The sequence below is a fragment of the Neophocaena asiaeorientalis genome, unplaced genomic scaffold (assembly GCF_003031525.2).
Source record: "Neophocaena asiaeorientalis asiaeorientalis breed wild unplaced genomic scaffold, Neophocaena_asiaeorientalis_V1.1 scaffold648, whole genome shotgun sequence".
Lineage (NCBI taxonomy): Eukaryota > Metazoa > Chordata > Mammalia > Artiodactyla > Phocoenidae > Neophocaena > Neophocaena asiaeorientalis.
Genome location: NW_020172781.1, coordinates 8,201,095 through 8,211,710, shown reverse-complemented (window position 1 = coordinate 8,211,710; position 10,616 = coordinate 8,201,095). Strand labels below are relative to the sequence as shown.

The 10,616-nt window shown below is 51.7% G+C and overlaps 1 protein-coding gene across 3 annotated transcripts in view; it reads left to right on the top strand.

The window, feature by feature from the left end:
• Positions 1-10,616, top strand: part of TTC28 (tetratricopeptide repeat domain 28) — a 540,393-nt gene that overhangs the window by 492,689 nt on the left and 37,088 nt on the right. For all 3 annotated transcript variants that reach the window (XM_024741376.1, XM_024741377.1, XM_024741378.1), the window contains one exon: positions 6,355-6,495. In XM_024741376.1, coding sequence (XP_024597144.1) covers positions 6,355-6,495 — 141 coding nt within the window. The remainder of the gene's footprint in view (positions 1-6,354; positions 6,496-10,616) is intronic.

The window sequence follows — 10,616 nt, the reverse complement described above, 5'->3', positions numbered from 1 at the left end:
CGGACTCTCAACCACTGCGCCACCAGGGAAGCCCGAGCCCTTTCTTTTTTAATATAAGCATTTAATGCTATTTACTTATCTCTAAGGCTTTATCTATGTCCCACAAATTTATGTTGTATTTTCAGTTTTGTTCAGTTCAAAGTATTTTCCTAGTTTCTCTTAAGGCTTCTTCTTTGACAGTTATTTAGAAGTGTGTTGTTTAGTTTCCAAGTGTTGGGAGATTTTCCTGTTAACTTTCGTTTTTTTGCTTTCAAATCTAATTCCATGGTGGGCAGAGGGCATATTTTGCATTATTTAAAATTTGTTAAGGTTGTTTTATGACCCAAGGTATGATCTATTCTGAGGAATATTCTCCATGCATTTGACAAGAATATGTGTTGTACTTTTGTTGGGTAGAGTTTTCTCTAAATTTCAATTATATTCAGTTGGTTGATGGTATTGTTCAGTTCTTCTGTATCTTGTTGATTTTCTGTCTACCAGTTCTGTCAACTACTAAGAAAGGAGTATTAAAATCCCTGTCAATTTATCCACCTCTCTTTTCAGTTCTGTCAGTTTTTACATCATGTATTTTGAAGCTCTGCTGATAGGTGAATACACATTGAGAACCATTTTATATTCCTGGTGAATTGGCCCTTTTATCATTGTGTAATGTCCCTCTTTATCCCTGGTAATTTTCTTTGCTTTGAAGTCTACTTTGATATTAACATAACCACTCCAGCTTTGTTTTGAATACTATTTGCATGATAAATCTTTTTGTATCCTTTTACTTTAAACCTTCCTGTATCATATTTGAAGAGAATTTCTTATAAAAGCATTTAATTAGATTGTGTTTTTAATTCCATTCTGTCAGTCTCTGTATTTAGACTATTTACTTTTAATGTAATTATTGATATGTGTGGATTTATGTATGTCATATTAATATTAGTTTTTCATTTGAGTCTCTGTTTTTCATTCCTCTGTTACCCCTTTCTTGCCTTATTTTGGGTTATTTGAACTTTTATTTTGAAGTCCCTTAATTTATCTCTTGTGTCTTTGACTGTGTTTCTTTTTGTAGCTTTTAAAATAGTTGTTCTAGAGATTATAATATATATATACTTTTTATATTCTGCAGTTTACTTACTAGTGATACTTTATTAATTCAAGAAAAATATAAAAGTCTTATCACCACATGGGAACCTTTACCAGCACCCCTCCCCATCTTGTATTTGTCTTACATACTACATCTACCTACATTAAAACTCCAGGGATTTCCCTGGTGGCGCAGTGGTTAAGAATCCGCCTGCCAATGCGGGGGACATAGGTTTGATCCCTGGTCTGGGAAGATCCCACATGCCGCGGAGCAGCTAAGCCCGTGCGCCACAACTACTGAGCCTACACTCTAGAGCCTGCAAGCCACAACTACTGAAGCCCGCGTGCCACAACTACTGAAGCCCATGCGCCTAGAGCCCATGCTCCACAACAAGAGAAAACACCGCAGTGAAAAGCCCATGCACCGCAATGAAGAGCAGTCCCTGCTCACCACAACTAGAGAGAGCCCGTGCACGGCAACGAAGACCCAACACAGCCAAAAATAAATAAATAAATAATAAAACTAAATTTATTTAAAAAATATAAATAAAACTCCAGCAGACAGTGTTAGGAGAAGAATAGTCTATTATATCTACTCAGACATTTGATATTTCTGTTACTCTCCCTTCTTTCCTGATGTTCCTAGTTCTTTCTGGTGTCATTTCCCTTCTATCTGAATGACTTCCATTAGCAATTATTTTAGAGTAGGTCAACTAACAGGATTTGTCTGTGGCCTGGAACATTAGAACAGAAATGAAAGAATAAGAAAAATGGGAGATTTTCTGTAGTGTCTCTGAGCCAGAAACAGAGGGCGTCTCCTGGAGGTCTCTGTTCACACTGATTCCTGCTGGGGGTTTCAGAGAGACCTGTCTGATGGATTTCACAGGGACAAAGAGTGTGAAGCTCAGTACTGATTTGGTGGCACTTTGAATTCTGGGCTTCCTCCCTCATTTGCCTGTTATTGTTTACTTTTCACATTCCTCAGATACCCTGTTCTGTGCAGCCCATCAAGAATTTATAGTTGTATTCAGTCGGAAAGGTGGGGTGGAATGTGTTTTTACTCCATTTTACCTAGAACCGAACGTGGTATAGCAGGATATTTATAACAAATTCTTAATAACGTTTATTAAGTGAATAAATGAATGGGATATTAAACAGTTGGTCCCAACCTCTCTCTTCTGCACCAGACTTGGATTTCTAATAGTCTCCAGCCCTTCTGGAAGGAAGACCATCTAAATAATTGAATCAGTGTCTACATACTTGGCATCACCAACTCAGTGTCCTGTCTGCACTTTCAGCATGTCCAAACTGAACCCCTTCCTCTTCCACTGAAGACTAGCTTCTACTTTCAGTTTCTCTGTCTGCCATAAATTAACTGCTAGTTGTCTTTTACCCTTTCCCTTCAATGAGTTTCAGGAAGATAAGTTCTCTGTTTGGTAATGTTTCTCCTGTTAGTTCTCACTTCCTCACTCTCAGCCTTGCCACCCTAGTTCATAGGTCCAGACTAATGAGATAACCGGCCCAACCACAGGACAAGCAGAACCATTGTTGGTGATAATAGAGAGCAAAGAATGAGGAGGAACCAGGAAGGTGGGTTCACAGCCAGCCTTGTCCATTTGTAGGGAGACAGGGGATGGGAGCTCGGGGCAGAGGAGGGAGCCACTACCCAGATCTCAGAGCCCGAGGGCTTGTGGAAAGCTTGCCTCACCTGGCGTGTTGAGACCCAGGGCACATTAATGTATTAACACAATAGTAACTCCTGAGAGTGGGGTTTCTAGTAGGTGTGAGGGGCAAACAGCCCCCACTGGGCTCGACCCTGGGCCTTCAGGGCTGCTTCTGAGTAGGTGCTGGTAATAGCCACCTGACTTTCTCCTTCCCGTGTAATTGGCATTCGCCAGTCTGGGCCAGTTGACTGTCTCTCAGACAGCAGCCCTGAGCCCACTACGCCCTGCTTAGAGGCCTGGACTGACAGCTCTCTACTGCCTTCCAAGTTCAAGGCCTCCCACCACTCTCTCCTTCCTCTCTGCCACTCTTTCCCTCTCCTCCAGCTCCCCTGGGCTATTCCCTGGGCCCCAGAGAGTCCCCACACCTTATCTTATCTCCACACCTCCTCATACTGTTCCATCCCTCCACTCCCAGCCACCATCCCAGCCTCTACCTGTCAAAGTTGTATCCTTCAGATGCCGCTCAGATGCAGCTAATTCCAGGAAAGCTCTTATGCCCTCCCTCTCTTGACTATAGGCTGATACCCTCCTGCCTCCTTCTTAACCCACCTTAGCCAGTAGTCACTAGTCATACAGGTTGGTATGTGCCTTGAAGGCAGGCGTAGTGAGACTCTCTTGTTTGGCCTTTGTGGTTCTTGCACGTAGGTCCCACTCAGTAATCCTTGCTGGATTGAAGTGAATGGCATCAGACTAGCTGATATGCCATCTCTAGAAAGTCTCTCAGAGAAATGAAGGGCCTGTGCTTGTGATATGGCGACCGTTGATGGCAAGACACTCGGAATCCCTGCTGTACAGATGAGTCTTGTTTTGTAAATGGGAGATTCCCTTATCTTTGACATCGCCTGTTTGTTTTTCCCTTCAGTGTTAATACTCTGAAGGGTCAGGAAATAGGAAACAACCCCATTAAGTATGAGATTCTGAGGGCTCAGTCCGCAGCTGACAGCACGAGCGGAGCTGCAAGATAATGGAGGCCGATACCGGTTCCAGCCAATTCTTCTCGCCTTTGCAAAGCACCGAATGACAGGCAGATTTCTCAGCTCCAAGCAGGCCATCGCGTTCAGATGATAAATGTGTCCCTGGACGGAAGAGCTTGTTGAGTGATATTTACCAGGGTCTCTGTGAAGGGCCCTCAACTCCCAAGGGAGCATTTTAAGCCTTCAGCTGCTCACCCTGTCGACTGACGCCCGTGGGGTGGCAAGAGGAATAAAACCTTGCTTCTGCTCTCCAACAGGTTGGAAGCCATGGTGATTTGTTTAGGTGCTCGGAAGTTTCCTGTATTCAATCCCTTCCTTCCCCTAGTCAAACCCCACACTTAGAGCCTTAGAGGGGGAGGGGCGGGGAGGTCAGGTCTGGCTCTACCACTTAGTGCTCCTTGGCCAAGTTCCTCAGCTTTTCCAGACCTCAGTCTCCTCAGAAATAAAGTGGAGATGACGAGAACTGCCTCACAGGCTTGTTGGACAGATAGGATTAAATCTGTGTGAAAATACTTTGCATGTTGTAAAATGCTCTCCAGTATAGGCATTCGTTCAGCAGTTCCTCTTTGCGTACCTGCTGTATGCTGGGCACTGTACTGGGTTTGAAGGGTCATGTCCGGATTGTGTGGCTGGGAAGAAAGGCAGGCTAATGCCTTTACCAGCCATCGGTGTGGTTCTGGGACGAAGGACAGCAGCTGGCTCAGAAATCATACCTCTCTGCCGCCCTTGAAGACTGCCCCAGTCCTGACACTTCTCTGGGGCTCCGGATCCTGAGATCCTCTCCCAGTGATGGGACGTTTGCGTGACCTTCTGCAAGGAGCACGGCTGAGTCGGAATCTGGTGCCTGATGCCAGGTTCTCCAGAGAAACAGATAGGGCACGTGCGTGCACACACACACAGACACATGCGTGGAAGTTTATTGTGAGGAATTGGCTCACACCGTTATGAGGTCTGAGAAGTCCCAGATCTGTTGTGGGCGAGCTGGACACGCAGGAGAGCCGGTGATGTAAGTTCCAATCTGTCCACATCTGAAGGGGAAGGAGACCCGTGTCCCAGCTCAAAGGCAGGTAGGCAGGCAGGGAGTGCTCTCTTACTCCCCCTTTTTGTTCTGTTCAGGCCCTCAGTGGATTGAATGGGGCCCACCCACATGGGGAGGGCAGTTTTCTTTCCTCAGTCTACTGGTTCCAATGTTAACCTCTCAGAAACACCCTCAGAGCCACACCTAGGATAATGTTTCATCAAATGTCTGGGCACCCCAGGGCCCAGTCAAGTTGACACATAAAATGGACATCTCACCAGGGTTGACGTTCACTTAGAGCCTTCAGGTTTACTGAGCAGCTTCACACGCTGCGTCTCATTTGTCTCTGTGACGACCCGGTGAGGGGGTCATTCCCCTTCTCTGTCCTGTAATCCTGATGCCACGGGCTCACCAGCCTAGCCATTTGAAGCAGGCCATGCTCACCTGGGCCAAACCCAAATCTCAAGGCGCCAAGCCTTTTCCCTCTGGGCAGCAGGAAGTCTGTTCCTTTCTAGATCCCGCTTCTCCAGCATGTGAGTGGCTTACGTGGCTGGTCTGTGCGTCTGTCCTCTGCCTCCAGTGCCCTGGCACTCTCCACTCTTCCCCTCTGCTCCTTAGGCAGCAGGAGACTTTAAACAAAGTTGCCACGTGGGTTGGGTGTCGTCTGTGGGCCAGACACCACTCAGCATTTCCACAAAGTCTGCATGTAATCAGGATGCTGAAGGAAGACGGGGCTCCACATAGAGGTCTGCCCTCGCTGAGCCTCAGCCTCGGTGGACTGGGACACGGTGAGGACCGGCGGAGGCCAGCGCCCCCCCCCCCGGATACCTTTGTGACCATGTCATCACGTCTGTGGGGCCACAGGGCACAGCTTTTACGTTTAATATGCCCTTTGTTATTTTAATCATACTGATGAATCAGGGCCCTTCTGGGTACTTCTATTTATTTAAAATCCATTGTGAGATGTTCTTTTACAGTCTGTCACAGGGGAAATATGAATTTATTAATTCAAAAATTATAACACCCTCATGCTGAGCTTGGAAATGGGCTCCAGTCAGCAACGTTTCTCAAGCCTACATTTCAAAGTCCCCCTCTGCCTGGCACTGCAGCCACTCGTGTGCCTGTTTGTCTCCTCGTCTGGAAAAATGCCTTTGGGGGCTGTGTGCCCCCACCTGGCATGGTGCCTGGCACAGGTAGGTGCTTAATTACTGGTTCTGGGCTGGAATGGACTGGGGCTCCTGCCACTCAGCACACTCACCCAACCTGTGCCCTGGCGGAGCGCCCGGCTGGCAGTCAGGACACAACAAATGGTGGTTGAGCACCCGGCCTGTGTCGGGCACACGCTGGATGCATGGAGTGCAGCCTGGGTGCCGGCCCAGCCCTTTCCTGCAGCGGGTTCACAGGGGATGCAGCCAGCGGAGTGCGACACGAGTGGGCAGGGTGTAGGCTGAGGGGAGCAGAAAGGGACTCAGGAGGTGCCGTGCGGGGCCGCGCTGGGTGCTGGACTGACAGGGCCTCGGAGCAGGCTTGCAGCAGTGCTCAGCGCCCTTTCTCTGCCGTTTCCCCACAGGGCCTGTGCCAGCAGTGAGACAGAGAGTGAAGCCGGAGACATCATGGACCAGCAGTTTGAGGAGATGAACAACAGGCTCAACTCGGTCACCGACCCCACTGGCTTTCTTCGGATGGTTCGCCGCAACAACCTCTTTAACAGGTATGTGTGGCCCTGCCTCCTGGGCTGGTGCCAGGCAGGGCGGCCCGGCAGTGTGGATAGCGTGCTTTCGGGGGATGCTCCTTCTGGCTGCTTGGGCTTCTGGCTGGGATGTGAGTCTGCAGGAGCGAGCGTGGTACTCCCGGGCCCCCGCTCCCCGGGGCCTGGGCATCACAGCAGCCCCTCCGGGTGAGGGGAGGAAGCGGTAGCAGGCTTGATGAGACATTCCGCCTTGGCTGGGATGGGAGGCCCAGGGGACAGTCGGCCGCTTCTTCCCGTGACCTCGGAGCTGATTTCCCAGACACCAGGCAGAAGCCACACAGAGTGGCTTCACATACTTCTTTGCCAGCTTTTGCCAGTAACTCACAGCCAGGCCCCTTCCTGGCCTGAGACTGAGGGAGGCCCGGAAGAGTGGATGCCAGCATTGCTGGAGGGAGAGCCCGTCCAGACCCAGGCCCCATCTCCCAGTTACTTGACCAGATAGACCTCAGTGGCTCCGAGATGGGTCAGGGTTGAAATTGCCACCCAGCACACCCCTGCGCCTTTTCACCAGGGGTGACAGCCGAGGTGCGTCCAGATAAACAGGGGCAGGCGGTTGGGGTTGAGGGGCACCTGTCCCGCTGCCATTTGGTTGCCTGGCAACAACCTGGGAGTCACATTTGGAAAGACCTTTCTAGAAAGACATCCCAGACTATCTGAGGTCCCTGCCTTTGAAGGGCAGCAGGTTGAGCCAGGCACCCAGGAGGGAGTGACTGTGCTCTGGGTGGAGGCGGCCTCGGCCGGGCTGCCCTGTGTGGGGGGCATTGTGTGCCCCGTCTGCTCCTACTCCAGGCCCTGGTTTCCTCTCATTATTGTGCTGTCACGGTGACAAACGTGTGTTTACTTCCCAGGGGCGATCCGAATGGGACGGGAGCCAGGAGCTGGGGCTGTAGGAAGTGGCAACTTGGTTGAAAGGACGCCAGAACCTCAGTCTGGTTCACCTCCAGCTTCCTCTTCGGCCCTGCCCCCTTTGCAGGTGTCCCTTGTGACTTTAATTTTGTGGAGGGACAGGACCAGGCGCGGGTAGGCGGGTCGGGCCTGGTTCCGCCCTCTGCCGCTGCTCCTCGGCCTCTGAGGCAGGTGACTCTCGACTCTGCCTGGTGCTGTGATCCATGGTTGTGAACTAGGGTGCAAAGAGCTTGGGGCTCAGGTCTGGCCTTGCCGCGTGCCACCTGTGGGACCCTAGGCAGGTGACTTCACCACTGTCAGCCTGTTTCCTCGTTGCTGAAGTGGGAACAAGCTTCCTACTTTTCAGGGTTCCCTTAACATGGGAATTGAGGAGTTAACGTATGAACAGCTCATGACAGGCTTCCTAATGCACATGTACTCGTGCTGACTTTCTACTGTTTTAGGTGTGAAGGACAGTGCTAAACTTAGATTCTTATGGTAATGTGGGTGGATAAACTTTAGAAGGGATGAAATTTGTATGTACCTGTGGAACAGGTGTTGACCACCGTGGGTTGCAGCCTCACCCGCCCTTTCTTTTCCTGTCCCACTTCATGTCCTTTGCTCGAAAGAGAGAGAGAGCCAGCGGCAGGCCGTCAGGCATCCATGGCCAGCCTGATCACAGGCGTGCCTGCGGCCAGGAGCCCCTCCTCCAGGGCCTCGGGTGCTAAGGCAAGAAAGGGGTCAAACCAGGTGTACCCGGGATCCTAGCTTATCACCCCTGGATGGTAGGTGGTGTGAATTTTGGATCATGGAGTTGCTTGCTTTGGGAAAATGTTTGTTGTCTTTCTGAGCAGCTCTGGGGTAGGTCCAGTGAGCACAATACCATGGATTAGTTCATTGGTTCATTTAAACAATGCAGTCTGTGCCCAGGGCCAGGCTGAGGACTGGGCCAGCCCTGAGGCTGGGAGGGGGCAGCAAGGCCCGCAGCACGGGAGCCTGGGCCTCGCTGCCTGGCTGCTCTGTGCCCAGCTCCCTCATCAGGGCCTGACCTGCTCGAAGCCTCAGGCCTGCCCTCAGGAAAACAAAGGGATTAGAAGTGGTCTCTGCACACCTTTCCAATCCTGACCTTCTAGAGACTTCTGAGGGCAGATCAGATGAGGGGAAACAGGCTGCATTCTTTCAGCTTCAGTGCAGGGAGCCAAAGGCCTAGGACAGTTGCCATGCTGTGTGCTCTCTGCTGTTTCCCGACAAGCCCAGGAAGAGAGGTCTCTGGCCTCCAGCCTTCCAAGTGACCCACATAGGCCAGGGTATCCTTGTCTGTTAGGATGGTGTGGGCCCTTGCAAACTTCCAGCCCATCCTCGAGTCTCGCAGCTGAGGGGCACGCACAGGCTGGGTGGGTGGAGACCTGCCCCCACAGCAGGTGCAAAGCTGGGTTTCAGGTCCCACCTCCCAGCCGCCCTGCCGGCCTGTGTGCTGCCCTGCCCCGCATGGGGTCCCAGGCAGGCCTTTCTTGCTGCCCCTTCATGACCAGGAGGTGGGCTGGTTTGTCACTGGCTGGGACGGCAGAGCACTTGTCCCTGGAGCCCACAGAGGTGAAGTGGAAGCAGCCGTGTGCGTAGCAGCACCAGCTCCCCTCTGCAGGGCCCTCCAGCCCCGTGATTCACGGGCTGCTTGGCTCTTCTGTTCCAGGCAGTTTGCGGGGCGGGTTTGGCAGTGAGGCTGCTGCAGCAGAGGCAGGTCAAGTGAGACTCGGCCTGAGAACTCTCTTTCTCTCCCTCTTCCTCTTTCTCTCCCCACACTGCACAGCTAGCTTGGTCTTTGTTCTTGAGGTCTCCACAGCCACTATTTGTCTTCTTGCCTGTGCACTTTGGCAGAAAACACAGTTGCATGTCGAGCCCAGGGCAGGCACTGCTAGTGAGGAAATGAGCAGTCTTCTCTCGTTTAGCACCTGACCCTGGGGGCCCTTACTGGGCAAAGCAGCAGCCCCCAGAGAGGGCTCTAGCCCTCATCCTGCAGAATGCTTGCGAAGTTATGCTGAGGGCTGGAAGGCCAGTGCGTGCGTGTGTGTGTGCGTGTGTGTGTGTGTGTGTGTGTGTGTGTGTGTGTGTGTCTGAACCTGGGGGCAGTCAGCAGATCACATTTGCTGCAGAAAAGAGGAAAAGGAGCAGGACAGGCTTTCAGCTGCACCTGGATTCTGGATCCTAGGGCTGTGCCTTGGCATTGCAGGTACGCCCAGCCAGGATCAATTAGGACCAGAATCCCAGAGAAATGTTCTGACTTCTGTTGCTACCACTGGTGCAACGTGCGTGCTAGGTCTTTACTTTTTCACTTTATGGCAGTATGTGTGATATGGTACAGACAGGGGCTTTCCTGTTGCCCAGACATCAGTGGCTAGAGCCAAAGCGGAGGGCAACGAAGTGTCAGGGCTCCCCATTCTAGAGAGGGGGCCAGAGCCCTCCATCAGCTTTGCAGCTTCCAGCTAGCACCCCAGCCACACACACCCCCGAAAGAAGACCAGGTGGGCGAATCGGCAAGTAAGCCTCCTTGGCCTGGTCGGGGTCCTCCAAGAGAGTCAGTGACCAAGACTGGGGGTCCTGCAGGAAGAGAAGGAGGCACCACCATCCTGTGGGACCAAAGAGAGGGGCCGCCATGGTGTGGTCTGGGTGCCCACGCCTAGTGTGGCACAGAGGCGTGCCTTCCCAATGGGCGAGTCACATGGGCTCAGCGACGGAGCTAGCATTAGGATCTGTGTCTGGCCATGTCCCAAGACAGTGCTCTATCTCCCAGATCCCCACCCATCTAATGCTCCTGCCAGGTGATCACTCAGCCTTTGCTTGAACTCCTCCAGTGAGAGGGAGCTCACCACCTCCTGAGGCGGTGCGTTCTGTCTTTGGACAACACTGACTAATACAGCTCTGGGATGCTTTATAAATGAGTGAGTGAGACTCTACAGGTTTGTGGGGGGGCATGCTTGGACCCACACATCACCCATGGGTGCAAGGCCCTTTGGAAAGGGGGTTTCTGTGTTAGCATCAGCTGGGCAGGCCACCACACACAGGGTCCTCTTCTCTCCATCCCTGAGCACATAATAAGCCCCTCCCCCCATGACTGCCCAGCTTGGGCCCTGAATGGGGTCAGCAGGCAAAGCCTGTGCAAGGCTGGCCTGGGCATCAGGCTTTTCCAAGGCAACCATCCC